Source organism: Miniopterus schreibersii (assembly GCF_964146895.1).
Source record: "Miniopterus schreibersii genome assembly, chromosome: 16".
Lineage (NCBI taxonomy): Eukaryota > Metazoa > Chordata > Mammalia > Chiroptera > Miniopteridae > Miniopterus > Miniopterus schreibersii.
This window is the reverse complement of record NC_138116.1, coordinates 146,756-161,302: the sequence shown is the minus strand read 5'-3', so window position 1 is coordinate 161,302 and position 14,547 is coordinate 146,756. Positions and strand designations below refer to the sequence as shown.

The 14,547-nt window shown below is 50.8% G+C and overlaps 1 protein-coding gene across 1 annotated transcript in view; it reads left to right on the top strand.

Moving 5' to 3' along the window:
* Window positions 1-14,547, top strand: part of TBCD (tubulin folding cofactor D) — a 114,366-nt gene that overhangs the window by 80,112 nt on the left and 19,707 nt on the right. Inside the window, exons 18-22 of the mRNA XM_081162739.1 lie at window positions 3,129-3,209; window positions 4,709-4,782; window positions 6,321-6,438; window positions 8,144-8,204; window positions 9,440-9,462. Of these exons, the coding sequence (XP_081018865.1) occupies window positions 3,129-3,209; window positions 4,709-4,782; window positions 6,321-6,438; window positions 8,144-8,204; window positions 9,440-9,462 (357 nt within the window). The remainder of the gene's footprint in view (window positions 1-3,128; window positions 3,210-4,708; window positions 4,783-6,320; window positions 6,439-8,143; window positions 8,205-9,439; window positions 9,463-14,547) is intronic.

The window sequence follows — 14,547 nt, the reverse complement described above, 5'->3', positions numbered from 1 at the left end:
GAGTTTCCAACATGTGGACTCAAGGTGAACCGAATGGAAGCACCTGGGCCATGGGGCTGGGGGAGATGAACGTCCTGTCTCTGGTTATTTCAACAGCTTTCCTAAAGTGCAGGTGACACAGGAAACATGCATCAGGGTTCCTGTGTCCCTGCTCCAGGTCCCCCTGACCTGAGGTTGCACTGCTCTCGCTGGCTGTGGCTTGTACATTAGAGATTTCCCTCTGTTCTTTGGGTGCTGATGTCTGTGCACTCGCCCGCTGAGGGATATCTGGGTGTTCCCAGTCTGGGGCTGTCACAGATGCAGCTGTGGGGACGTCCATGTGCATGTCTGTCTGTGGACAAGCCCTCGCTTTTCTGGGTTAAGTGCCCAGGAGGGGCAGTGCCGGCCGGCTGCGGTGAGCGCTGTTTCCTCCGTTCCCGCAAGCCCTTGCTGTGGTCAATCTCTTTAATTTCAGCTATTTTAGCGGATGTGCAGGAGGAGGGGTCAGCTTGTCTTCCCAATGACTAATGACAGGGAGCATCTTTTCAGGGGTATATTTGACAAATCTGTTGCCTGTCTGTTTATGGGTGAGTTTTCTTGCTGAGGATTTGAGAATTCCTCATGTGTTCTAAGCACGGGTCCCATGGTCTGCAGGCGTTTTCCTGGCCTGACTTGGTCAGTGTCCTCTGCATTCCTAACAAGCCTTTTTTAAAAAAAATTTTTTAATCCTCACCTGAGAATATTTTTTCATTGCTTTTCAGAGAGTTGAAGGCGGCCGGGCGGGGAGGGAGAGAGAGGGAGGAACATTGGTGTGAGAGCAGTACCTCGATTGGTTGCCTCCTGCTCGTGCCCCAGCTGGGGCCAGGGATCGAGCCTGCAGCCGAGGCACATGCCCGTGGCTGGAATCGAACCCAGACCCTTCAGTCTGCAGGCTGACGCTCTAACCACTGAACAAACTGGCCAGGGTTCTAACACAAACCTTTTTTAAAAAAGTCAGCTTTATTTTTGCTCATCTGTTTTATTACATATAATTTACATAGAGTAAAATTCACTCATTTAAAGTGTGGTTTTGGCTGATGTGGAACCAGAGTCAGTGGGGAATGTTCTGTCACTCGAGCAGTCCTCGTACCCAGCCCCGCTGCCTCAGAGCCCTCTGACCCCAAGCTCAGCTTTTCTAGGGTGCCTGTAGATGGGGTCACGAGGTGTGTGTCCGCTCCTTTAGCCTCACAGTCATTCCATCCCATGTCCTGCCCCTTGTCTCCACTGTGGTCCTGGGTGTGTGAGCACAGGCTCTTTTCTGCTGGGCTCGCAGTCATTGGCACACTCTGTTGGCTTGTCTCTTGCTGTTGTAATTTCCTTAACAGGTTTCTGACATCTGCAGTCCTGTGTGTCCTCCTTAAAATGCATTTTGTCATATTTTGCTTTCTAGCCGTTTGTTCTCCAACAGTTTTGCACATTCCTGTCTGCTGAGCTCTTCAAACCAAGGAAGCAGTTTGTGCTGTTTCCCTCTGTAGATCCCCTCAGTACATAGCACGCCGTGCAGCCAGCTCAGTTTTGCTTCTTTCTCGTTTCTAACATCCGGTTGGTGACCTGGTTCTGTCACTTCTGCATCCTTAATAGCCCTCAAACGCTCCTTGTCCTGCTTCTCCACTCAGCCGTTGCCTTCGTCCAGCTTGTTCTGTCCTGGACACTTGAAGAGCCTGCCACCGATCCCTCCTTCCTGCCATTGTCTAAAGTGCTGGTCAGAGGCATCTCGTGCCTGTCACACACCAGCCTGCTGTCTCCTCAGGCTTCTCTCCCTTGCCCTCCACCCTCTGCTGGATGCCCTCCTTGGCCTCTTCACAGACGCTGAGCACTCAGCAAGTGCTGCGCAGTGCCGGGCTGGTGGCTCAGCAGGCATCTCTGAGGTCAGCTGCTAGTTGGTGCCAGACCTTGGACCAGCACCTGGGCAAAGGCCTCCGTCCACTCTTCCTGTGAGGCCAGAGGTCGTTCCTCTGCCTGTTTCTGGAATCCTGCCAGCTTCTGCACACTGTCCTGAGGCGGGCCTGTCTGTTGGGTGGCGCCAGGGGCCCTTAGGTGATGTGGGACCAGGGGTCAAGGCTTGGCTCTGTTTCCCGCAGCTTGTCAGCTGTCCTGAATTTTCTCTTTCCTTTTAACTCTCTTAAGCTGTTCCATCCCTTTTAGAGGGGCTCTCAGTCCACCCACTTCTGGAGAAGCTTCTGCTTTCCTTTCTCTCACTCCCCAAGCAGACTCCTCCATCTCACGCCCGTAGCACAAGCATGCCCACCTGGCACTCATGTTCACCCCAGGTACACACACACACGTGCCCACACAGCATTCTTGTGAAATCTTATTTCCCCTTCTTGGCTCTCTGTGCCCTCTGCTTTGTCTCTCAGCTGCTGTGTAACATGTAGATGATGGCCACGTCCATGGTGGGGCTGTGTGGGTGACGTGGCAGATTCAGTGTGTGCAAGCGATTGGCCATGTTAAAGGTATGAAGTGTAAAAGTGCGTTTTTTGGGTTAGGTGGTACATGGGCCTGGTATACATGTCAAGGTGCAAGAGAGTTCAGGGAAGACCGAGTCTGTCTCACCTTTCAGCCTCCCGGTTCCATCCCAGATCCCCATTGTCTCCAGTTTCTTTTATCCCCTGTGGACTTGGTCATGTCCCACATTTGAGTGTGTTGACTTCCTTCCATCCACACTGATGGGGCACATGTGCACAAGGTGGGAACTACATACGTGCTCAGCACCCGAGGATGGTCAGATGGTAATGTTCAGCTGTTAGAAACGAGGAGGCAACTCTGTGCAACCGTGTTGGCAGGACATACATCTGGGTGCTGTGTACAGAGCGCTCCGCCCTGCGCCTGGAGAGCATCTGCGTCTGCTCCTGCTCACACAGCGTGGTCTGTGGTCTCTCCGTCTTGGCCAATGGCCCCTGCCCACTCTGTGCTGTTGTGAATGTTATGAAGTGAACATCTTTGTGTACAGTCCTTCTCATCAGTTCCTTGGGTAAATACTTACAAGGGGATTTCTGTATATTTAACTTAGGAAACTGTTTGCGTGTGGCACCATTTTACATTCTCACAAGCAGTGTGTGAGTGGGCGGTTCCTCCACGTCCTCGCTGTCTCTGAATATTGTCTTTTTCAGCATGTTTATTGCCGGCTTTCCTGAGTACACACAACCAATGATAGATCACCTGCTCACCATGAAGGTCAGCCATTGGGATGGGTAAGTGTTGCGTTTCTGTGTTTATTTAAGGGGATCCCTACAGAATTCTTTTGTAAACCGTGTTTTATTATTTTTTATTAGAGTATAGCTGACTTACAATTTTACATTAGATTCAGGTATTTCATAGTGATTCGACTCTTACAGATTTCTTTACTAACACTCTTCAGTAGTATGCCTTGTCCCGTATAGGTGTTCTGTTATACCTTTAGTGGTGTATGTTTTTAAGAGGTATTGGTCCATTTATTCTCTTTACCGTTTTCAGTGTACAGTTCAGTAGTGTTAAGCACATTCACCTTGTTGTGCAAACAGTTCCAGAACTTTTCATCTTGCAAAACCGAAACTCTGTCCCCATGAAACAATGATTCCTCCTTTCCCCTTCCCCCAGCCCCTGGCACCCACCATCCTACTTTCTGTCTCTATGAATCTGACTGCTCTAGGAACCTCGTATGGAATCACAATGTTAGTCCCCTGTGACTGGCTGATTTCACTGAGCCTAATGTCCTCAGGTCCATCCATGTTGTAGCAGGAGTCAGAATGTCCTTCCTTTTTAATGCTGAGTAATGTTCCGTTGTCAGACGTGCCACATTGTCCTGATCCGTTCATCCATCGACGGACCCTTAATTTGCTTCTGTGTCTTGGCTATTGCGGATCACGCTGCTGTGAACAGGGACATCCAAATATTTTGAGTCCCCGCTCCTCAGTTCTTTTGGATGTGTACCCGGAAGTAGGGTGGTTATATCATGAGGTAATTCTATTCTAATTTTTTTTAGAAACCTCAAAAACCACACTTTTTCCCTAGTGGCTGCACCATTTTACATCCCCACTAGGAATGCACAAAGATTTCAGTTTCCCCAAATCCTCACCAGGACCTCTGGAGAAATGTCTCTTCAAATCTTTGCCCATTTTTAAATGCAGTTAATCATTTGTTGTAGGAGTTTTTTCTATATTCTAGATACCAGCCCTTATCAGAAACATGATTTGCAGATGCTTTCTCCCATTCCATAGGCTGCCTTTTCACTGTGCTGATGGTTTCTTTTGATACAATCAGAAGTTTTAAATTTTAATGTAGTCCAGTTTATTTTTTATCAATTTACCTATTTTTTTTACTTTTGTTGCCTGTGCCTTTGGTGTCATACCCAAGAAATCGTTGCCAAATCTAATGAAGCTTTCCCCGGTTTTATTCTAAAAGCTCATAGTTTCAGGTCCTCTCATGGTTCTTCCCATCTTCCGAGTCCCATTGGGGGGTGGGGGGTGGGGACGCTTTGCCACCCAGCACCTCGGAGATGGCAGCTGTGCCCCAAGACAGGCTTGTGTTTTAGGTGCCTCATTTGGTAAACTCTCTTCCTCATGTGTTACAATCAGGGCCTATTACTTGTTTGGGTGTTTTTCAGTAGTGATTTTGACTCATTGGCCAGTTGACTCATGTAGACTCTCTCTTTTCATGAGTTGAATAAATCTAGAATCATTAAAATGAAGGAACTAACAATTTTCTGTCCCAGGGTCATCAGAGAGCTGTCAGCGAAGGCGCTGCATAACCTGGTCCAGCAGGCACCCGCATACAGCGCTACTCAGGGTAGGTGTGCTCCAGCCGTCCTGTGGGGCTGTGGGAGCCTCGTACACTCACAGGTGTGTGCAACACAGACACACACAGATGTGTGCACTTGCACACACGTGCACCGTGAACAGGAAGCCTTGGACGGGCCATCCTGCTGGTTTCAAGGCCTTGGGGAGCTGAGTGTAATGTGTTTCTTTCCTGCTGAGAATTGGGGGGGCAGAATACAAACTAGTGCCAAGGTCTCTCCAAGGACAGATGCTGCGGATGCTACGGTGTGTGTCCTACGGGAACTCCTAGGCTGTGCCCTTGGCGTGGGTGCTGGTCACAGCAGGGAATTGATGGAATTGTGTGTGTCACGTGTACTTCAGAAATAGCTCTTTTAAATTATTTTACTAGTTTTATCTTTTTATCATGTAATAAACTAAAAAATGAGCTGCTTCCTGAGTAGCTCATGGCCTTGGGCACACCTGCCGTGCTGTGTGGCTGACCTCTTGAGGGTGCAGAACCCACCTCCGGCTGCACTGCCCTGAGATGGCGCAGCTGCGTCCCAATCGATTACATTTCACTGTCTTTACGGGAAGAACCCATCTTGTCCCATCTTGTCTTCTGGGAATAAGTAAGCATCTGATACCAGTGTGAGGAAACATATACCCATTTCTTGAAATTATACTTATTCCCACAGACGTTTATTAGAGTGAGGAACTAGTGGGCAAATCGTGGTTCTTCTTTCGCAGTTACTGATTTTACTTATAGGTGTGTTTAACACACTCTGGGATGCTCAGTAGTTCTGAGGGCCCTTTCAGCTTTGTGGTCTGTTAATTAAATCCATGTATCCATGTCAGGAATCTTGCATGGCGCTTACTTACCTGTAATTGATGATCTTTGCTGCTTGAACGGAGGCATTGTCCTTTCTTCCCAGTTCAGGAGCTCTAATGGCCCTGGGGATAAGGGGTTTCCCTGATCCTCAGACACTGATGCTACCAGCCTGCCACACAGCTGCACTTGTGCTTTTAGGGAGTTGAGGCTCAGAGGCTTTTAGGGAGTGATGTCCCCAGGTTGGTGGGGCCAAGCAGTGTGTACGTGGCTCCTTGTCACACTCTCCACCAGGCTGTGAGGACCCTGTGACTCTGCTTTCTGTCCCCAGAGCACAAAGGCCTAGAGGCTTCTCTGCCCTGAGCAGGCTGCTGAGCTGAGTTTCACCGAGTATGATGGGGATCCTGCAGCTTGGCCCATCTTGTTCTGCCCCAGGCAGAGCCCCTGCCGGCCACTTAGCCACAGGAAAGACCTCATCCATGCTACCCACCTTGTGTCCGGGAACCCGGGGAGCATGTGCTATTTGGGGAGCGAGAGACATCCTTGGTCACGGTCCTGCTCACTTGCCTGGGTGCCAGGAAGCCTGGCCTCTTGGCGACATCAGATTAAGTCCTGGGTGTTGGAATAACGACCCTGACAGAGAACTCTCAGCAGGTGTCTTTCTCCCTTTGGATCCTGAGTCTGAGTCTGACACGTCACCTGGTGTGCTCATGCGACCTCTTCTCTTGTCTCGTCCTTTGCAGTTTTCCCACGCCTGCTGTCAATGACACGGAGTCCTGACCTGCACACACGGCACGGGGCTGTGCTTGCCTGTGCGGAGGTTGCCCACAGCCTGTACACACTGGCGGTGCAGGAGGACAGGTAGGAGAAGCCCCACTGAACTCAGTGGTCGAGAGCCGTGACCCCACCCACTTCCTTTTTGTTCCTTATGCCCATGGGGCAGAGTCTTAACGTTTTATTTGCTGAAGTTTGTCAGTGGTCCTCTGAGTTGTGGCCTCTGATGGGCCACCCACCTCTCACTCAGGGAGCCAGTGAGCATGTGGCCAGATGGAGGCCGCTGATGGCCACAAGTGTTGCATATAGGCAGACCTCGGAGCTTGGTTCCCGACTGCTGTATAGCAAGGATCGCAATGTAGGGAGTCCCCTGAATGTCTGGGCTTCCCGGTGCACGTAGCAGCTACGTTTACACCATACTGTAGGCCACTGAGGGAGCAGTAGCCTCATATCCAAACAGTGTGTGCACCTGCTGTAAACACACTTCAGTGCTGAGGACACTAACCTCTGTCTGAGCCCTCGGCGAGTCCTAATCTTATGGGTGGAGGGTCGGCCTTGACTTTGATGGACGCAGTGTCTTCAGTAAGTGAGGTCCGCTGTGGCTGTGTCCTCACGTCGCCTCCCTCTTTCTGAGGTAGTGGGTTATTTTATAAAAGCAATGCGGGTTTTCAGAGACCGTGTTGAGTAGCTCATATATTCAGTATTCTTCATCACTTGTCACTTTTAATAACTTAAATATCAGAGCATAGATTTAAAAGTTTCTACTGGGAGCTTTGTCAGCTGGGGAAGTGGGTGTGCATAGTGAGGATGCAGGCAGTGGGCCCCTTCGTGCAAATCCGCACACGAGTGTTGAGGAAACAACCATTTGATTTTGATTTTTCTTACTTTCTTCCCAACTGACTTGGCTCAGAAGTAAAAGCCCACCACACACTGGACAGCCGTGACCTGGTCCTTAAACTCCAGTGTGAGAAAAATATTTTAAGTTGTGTCACGTCATTAGGTGGTTCCAGGGGCAGAACGATAGTGAAAGGCCGAGCTGACCTGTCTCCTGACCTTCGAGCCCTGGAGGGTGGGTGGTCTTCCACCCCACAGCTGGGACTCACAGGCAGTTTCATGAGGGCCGTCCACATGGGGAGACTTGGTGTCTGTGGGCTGAGGGCTGGTGCAGCCACACAGGAGCCTAATGCCCCAGCACCAACTGCGAGACGGTGCAGGTATCATCCACCAGGGAGGGTCCGAGAGGTGTGCCCAGGTTTCTCTTGGGTTTAGTCTTGTGGGTATCTACCTGCACACAAAAATTTCGGACTCCCAGCAGATAGCCAGGCTTCAGCATAAACCATGTGGCTCGCGCAGTTTGGACACAGTCATCCTTGTCCATTAGGGAATGGTGAGCACCTCCAGAAACTGAAGTTCCAAATGCCAGTCAAGGGCCAGCCTTGTGAGCAGCTTTTCCAGGATGGCAGTGAGGCTGTGTGGGGGCTCCTATCTGCCACAGGGCCCTCACCTCCACCGGTCGAGTCTCTTCCAAGCATCACACCGGCAGTTGTCAGCCTGCTGCTCCCCATCTGCGGCGGGGGGGACGACTGGCTCTGCTGTCAGCAAACTGCACATGGGTCCCAGCTTTACCAATTTGGTCCCTATGGCTACCCCTTTGAGTGGGTGTTACTTTAGGGGAGTACCTTCTGCAGGTGTTGGCGGGAGTGGGTGAAGTGCCTGAATATGATGTAGGTCTCTCTGAGCCTGGGCTGCCATGGTGCTCAGGGTCCCATATGCTGTGTTTGAACTCCTGCAGGCCGGTTGCAGACTACCTGGATGAGACGGCAGTGCAGGGCCTGAAGCAGATTCACCAGCAGGTGGGTGTGTCTGGTGGTGTCCCCCTGACCTCAAACTCTCTCTACCCTCAGCCCTGTTCGAAGGCTGGGGTCTAATGACGAGAAATTTGCTGCAGATGCTCAATCCCGGGGCAGTGGCAGCCCTGGGCTCCATCAGAGGGGAGCGGTTCTCTGCTCTCCCTAGGCCAGCTCCTCAGGGATCATGTGGGTGGGAAGAGCATCTCTTCTCATGTGGCCAGTGTCCCAGGGCCAGACGCAGGGCTGTCAGCTGGGCCAGTGCAGTCTGGCAGGTGCAGGTAACTCAGCTTGGGCCTCGCTCCCCATCCCGTCACAGTGGTGGCCTGTTCTCATGGAGACCACAGGCGGGCACGAAGACCTTGGATTCCCAGCTGTGCCTTTGCAGTGGGCATCCTGAGTCTGAAATTACATTGAAATCTGAGGTGCTGCTCTGAGAAGGTGGCTGTGGGTTTTCTGAGTTTTCAGCTTCTCCAACGCTCCTATGATTCATAGAGGGAAGGTATGAGCTGCAGGTCTCAGTATTATAGGACATCAGTCATGATGAGGCATTAAATTGCTTCCCTTTTGTCCCAGGTAGACTTCTATATTCTTTGTATAATAATGCACATTGGATTTCCGACTCCTTATCTGGGCCACGAGCCTGCTTTGTGATTGTGGCTAAGCCACTTGTCTTCTTTCTTGTCACTGTACAGTGGAGTCTTGCCTCTTCACCTCCCGCTGTCAGGACAGCGTGACAGTATGTGAGCCAGTAGTGCTGGGAGGCAGCAGATTCAGAAACGGTGGCCATGTGGCCGCTGCGCCGTGGCTTCCTTTTTCTGTAAAGCCTGGGTGATTCCCACTTCCTGGGGTTTTTGGGAGAATGAAAGGCTGTGTGGAGATGCATGGGCACTCCTGGGCTTTTTGGAGGGAAAAGCAGCATTGGGGGAGAGATTCATTTTCTGCCTGAGAGGCGATCGAGGGGCAGTCACTAGCCACCCTCTCTCCCCTCTCTCCCCCCCTCTCCCCTCTCTGTGCTTCGGTTTCCCTCCCAAGTTAGGCTGTGGTGAGGGTTAAACGAGAGAACCCATATGGGGGCTCAGTGAGGTGCTCACAGAAGGGAAAGTGGGCTCTGTCCCTGAGGCCTGCCCAGCCTGAGAAATGTTCCTGGGGCCCTGCTTTTGCTTTCCCACAGTTAATGTTAAATACCTACTTTTAAAACCCAAATTTATATAACTAAAGAACTTTCTTTTTATTTTTAGCTTTATGATCGCCAGTTATACAGGTAAGCTTTACCAACCTGAAGTTTTTATGTTTTGTGCCTCATTGAGAAAGCTCACTGGCTGGTTTGCTAACCCTCATCACTCAGTGGCCTCTTGTCTGGTTGTCCTATAGGGTCCGTCCTGTGCTTATTTTATTTGAATGTGTTTTCACAGTCACTTCTCATCAAGAACTGAGAGGTTAACCATGTTGGTCTTTTAAGCTTATGGAGAATCCCTTGATGCTTGCTGGTTGAAGTGTGGAGTCTGATGGCCTTGGGGGTCGCAGAGGCTCCTGTGGCTACAGCCCCAACAAGGCAGCTATGTTTCCTGATACTTCCCTCCGCCCTCCTGCCCCACACCCTGCGCCTGCACCTGCTCCCCAGCACCAGAGCCATCTTTTCTATTTCATGTAGATGGACTTACTCTGCAAAGTCTTTGGGACTCATTTCTTCTTGGAGCGTGATGGCTCTGAGGCGTATGGTCGCATGCATGTGGGTATTCCTGTGTGTTGCTGTGTGGGACTTGGTGCTGTGGGTGTGCTTGTGTGCTTACTTGCTCTCCAGGTGATGGACACTGGGTTGGTCCTCTCTGCTTTTAAGACACTGAGACCTCCTGGGCAGGCGTGGCTCAGCGGTTGAATATCGACCTAGGATCCAGGAGATCGTGGTTCGATTCCTGGTCAGGGCACATGCCCGGGTTGCAGGCTCGATCCCCAGCAGGGGGCATGCAGGAGGCAGCCTATCAATGACTCTCTCATCATTGATGTTTCTATCTCTCTCCCTCTTCCTTTCTCTCTCTGAAATTAATAAAGATATATTAAAAACACACACAACTGAGACCTTTCTGATGCGGCTGTGACATTTTCCTCCCACCAGCAGCAGTGGAGAGCTACTGCTTGTCCTCATTGGAGCCAGCCCTGTGGGCGTGCATTTCCCGGGTGACTAGTGGTCTTTATGTCTCCTCTGTCTTCCGAGAAGTGACTGTTTAGATCTTTTGCTCATTGAATAGTCTCATGATCTGTGTTGTTGTTGAGCTATCAGCGTCTTCACATATTCTGGGTATGAGTCTTTGGAGACATAGTATTTGCCAGAATTTCCTTCCCCATCTGTGGTTTGCCTTTTCACTTTTCTTAATTGCTTTATTTATGTATTCATCTTTGGGAGTGGGGGGCGGAGAGAGAAGTAATGATGTGAGAGAGACACATCGATTGCCTCCCGCATGCGCCCCGACTGGGGCTGGGGATCGAACCTGCAATCTAGGTACGTGCCCTTGGCCGGGAATTGAACCCATGACCCTTTGGTGTGCAGGCTGACACTCTAACCACTGAGCCACATTTTCCAGGGCTCTTAATGGCTTTTTAACATGACCATAGGTTGTGCACATCAGCCTCTTCACATTTGCTCTTGTCTGTCTTGGCCTCTCCTGTCCTCCAGCTTTCCTGAGTTCCTGGGCCTGTGCAGGGCTCAGAGCGGGGCCCTCCCCATGCTGGTGTCGAAATGAGAAACGTCCAAACCTATAGAGAATTTTTGAGTTTATTGGAGCCAAACTGATGACAATTCCTGGGAAGCAAAACCTCCACATATTTAGAAAATGTTCTGGAGAATGGCAGTTTTGCACCTGATTTTATACATTAGAATCAAAGGGGCAGACGTAAGGGGGTCCCATGAAATCTGTTGGTGGTAAATGAAGGGGGCAGGAGAAAGCAAAGCAGGGAAATCTCTGGAATTGGATACGAGTAGAACAGCGAGACGCATTCCTTCCTTGACATTGGCAGGTACAGGGTGGGTGATGACGTTCACAGCACTTGGAGATGCTGTGCTGGCAACGAGATAACGTGAGGGGCTCTTTGGTCTCGTGCCCTGAGGGCTCTGGACAGGAGATTGCTCTGACATTTCAAAGGTTTGTTATCTTAGATGCACAAAGGCCATAGACAGGTTCACTTGAGGTAAAGGCTGACCTTTGTCAAGGAAGCTGCAGGCCAGGACGTGACCACCTCCATACTTGCTCTTAGTTAGGAACTTTTATGTTCAGACCATTCTGTGTAGTTATGCTCGGTGCCTGAGTTTGTGAGGCCTCCCCTGAGCTTGCTGGGTTTAGCGTGTGCACCTTTTCTGGCCCTTCCTCGGAGCTGGCACTGCACTCTGCTCATCTGGGCATTCTCAGTTGTGCTTGTACTTCACATTCATTTCCTTTAAAAAAAAAAAAAGTTTTTATTGATTTTAGAGGGAAAGGGAAAGGGAGGGAGGGAGGCAGGGAGGGAGGGAGGCAGGGAGGGAGGGAGGGAAAAACATTGATTGGCTGCCTCCTGCATGCCCCATACTGGGGATCAAGCCTGAAACCTGGGGCATGTACCCTGACCAGGAATCTGACCCATGACCTTTCAGTTTATGGGACGACATTCAACCAACTGAGCCACTCTGGCTGGGCTGGGCTTGATGTTCGTTTTCTTAAAGTCTATGCCCCTCCTAGAATCCCCTTTTCTGGACAGGTCTGTCCATGGTGAGATTTAGATGCAGCCTTCATCCCTCATTCCCACTAACATTCAGACCTGCCCCCCGCAGACTGCCCTGTGTGGCCTCGAGCGGTGCTTGTCCCAGACCCACTAGCACCTCCAGGACGCAGTTGGGTCTGGGACCCTCATGGTCTCTGGTTTCCATGGTTGTTGGCCAGATGTCTCTAAGGTCACGGGGTTCTTTCGTAGTTGTCCCTGTCACTGTCCTGTACTGTGTGTCCTGTGGAGCGTCATGCCTCCCGAGTGACGCGGTGGTGGTTTTCTTCTAAGTGTGTGGGGTTTTTGTTTTTTGTTGTGTTTTTATCCTCACCGAGCATATTTCTTCCATTGCTTTTCAGAGAGAGTGGGGGGGGGGACATCTGTGTGAGAGAGAGACATCGATTGGTTGCCTCCTGCACGCGCCCTGACTGGGGACCGAGCTTGCAACCAAGGTATGTGTCCTTGGCCAGAATCAAACCCAGGACCTTTCAGTCTGGGCCAACACTCTAACCACTGAGCAAAACCAGCTAAGGCCTAGGTGTGTGTTGATGGACTTCTCACCAGAGTAGCTGGTGAAGCCTTCCTGGCCCCAGGCAGAACTGTGGCTGGAAGGGGGAGTGGCTCTGCCTTCTGGTGCGAAGGTGACTATTCTGGGTTCAGGCTTTCCCTGGTGGCTTGTGAGGAGAGTCTGCACCTCGGCAGGCCTGGTGTGGGCTCTGTTGCCATAGTTCCCATGGTGGGGACCTTGTGGGTGGGCTCCTTAGTAGGCTGCTCCAGGCCCTTCCATGGACACTGTCAGCTTTTCATTTTATACGAGTTGCCCTTGTATAAAAGCCATGTTCACTTCTTTCCGGTGAAAGGCTTGAACTCACTGGACTAAAAGTGAGTTCTGCTGCAGACGCCCCGTGGAGTGCTGTGTGCAGCTTTACTGGGAAGTGAAGGCGGCTGAGGACACCCATTTGCATCTTACAAATTCTAAGTGCACATCGGCTCTTTGTTTCTAAATTTTCTTTCAAGTGATGAGTCTCAAGAATAAATAGAAAATAACACCCTTCTAGCAAGGTCAGTGTAGAAGGGTAAGTGTGTGGAGAACCTCTGGGGGTCCCGGCCTGGGTGCCTCTGCAGCGTTTATTCCCATTGTGTGACTCGCCACACACACAGCCAGCAGCCTGGCCACCGACCACTGCAGCAGTCACACTGCTCCTGCAGGACTAGGCCCGGGGGTTCTGCCCATCAGTGTTACTTTTCTTGTTCAAACTGTCCCCTATTTGGCCTGCAGGAGACAGTTTGGACCAACTCCTCTCATTTTTACATGATTCCCTTAGTCTTTGAGAATTTCTGTGAAGCAGGATTTTTTTAAACTTCTTTTATTATTTTGCCTCTGCCACCTCTGGCTTTCAGTGTGGTTCTTCTTTTCAGGTTTGTGTTATTTATTTATTTACTTTTTATTGATCTCAGAGAGAGGAAGGGAGAGGGAGAGAAACATCAATGATGAGAGTCATTGATCGGCTGCCTCCTGCACGCCCCCTGCTGGGGATCGAGCCCGAAACCCCGGACATGTGCCCTGACCAGGAGCCGAACCAGGATCTCCTGGATCCTAGGTCAACACTCAACTGCTGAGCCACGCCAGTGGGCTGTTTTTTTGAAGTTGCATTTGTCTCAAACCTCCAGAGTCTCTCCTCCCCATGCTGTTTCCTTCACCTAGGGCATGTAGAGACTCTGAGGCCACTTTAATGGCCTCATGTGCTAGCTCTGTTGGTTTGGGTGTTTCTGGGTCTGGTTGTATCTTGCAGTTTCCTGGTAGTTCTCAGTGGGGTGCCAAGCTTTGAGATTTTCATCACTGGGGACTGGGCTTTATGCTACTTCTTTCTTTCTTTCTCTCTTTCTTTCTTTCTTTCTTTCTTTCTTTCTTTCTTTCTTTCTTTCTTTCTTTCTCTCTCTCTCTCTCTCTCTCTCTCTCTCTCTCTCTCCCTCCCTCCCTCCCTCCCTCCCTCCCTCCCTCCCTCCCTCCCTCTCCCTCCCTCCCTCCCTTCCTTCCTTCTTTTTTTTAAGCATATCTTTATTGATTTCAGAGAGAGGAAAGGAGAGGGAGAGAGAGAGAGAGAAACATCAATGATGAGAGTCATTGATCGGCTGCCTCCTGCACGCCCCGGACTGGGGATCGAGCCCCAACCCTGCATGTGCCCTGACCAGGAATCGAACCCCAATTGCCTGGATCCTAGGTCGACGCTCAGCTGCTGAGCCGCGCCTGGCCGGGCTGTGCCACTTCTTGTAACAGTGCTGGCTGCCGCTTTCTGGTGTGTTTTAGGTTGCTCCAGGTCAGCCTGCCTCCTTTTTTTTTTTTAACCCTCACCTGAGAATACTTTTTCCGTTGCTTTTCAGAGAGTGGAAGGGGGGGGGTTGAGAGATAGAGATGTGAGAGAGAGACATCGATTGGTTGCCTCTTGCTCTCACCCACCAACCAGGGCTGGGAATTGAGCCTGCAACCGAGGTATGTGCCCTTGGCCGGAATCGAACCCAGGACCCTTCAGTCTGCAGGCCAATGCTCTAACCACTGAGCCAGACCGGCTAGGGCAGCCTGACCCTTTTGAGGCCTGTGGCGGGTCCAGGACGAGCT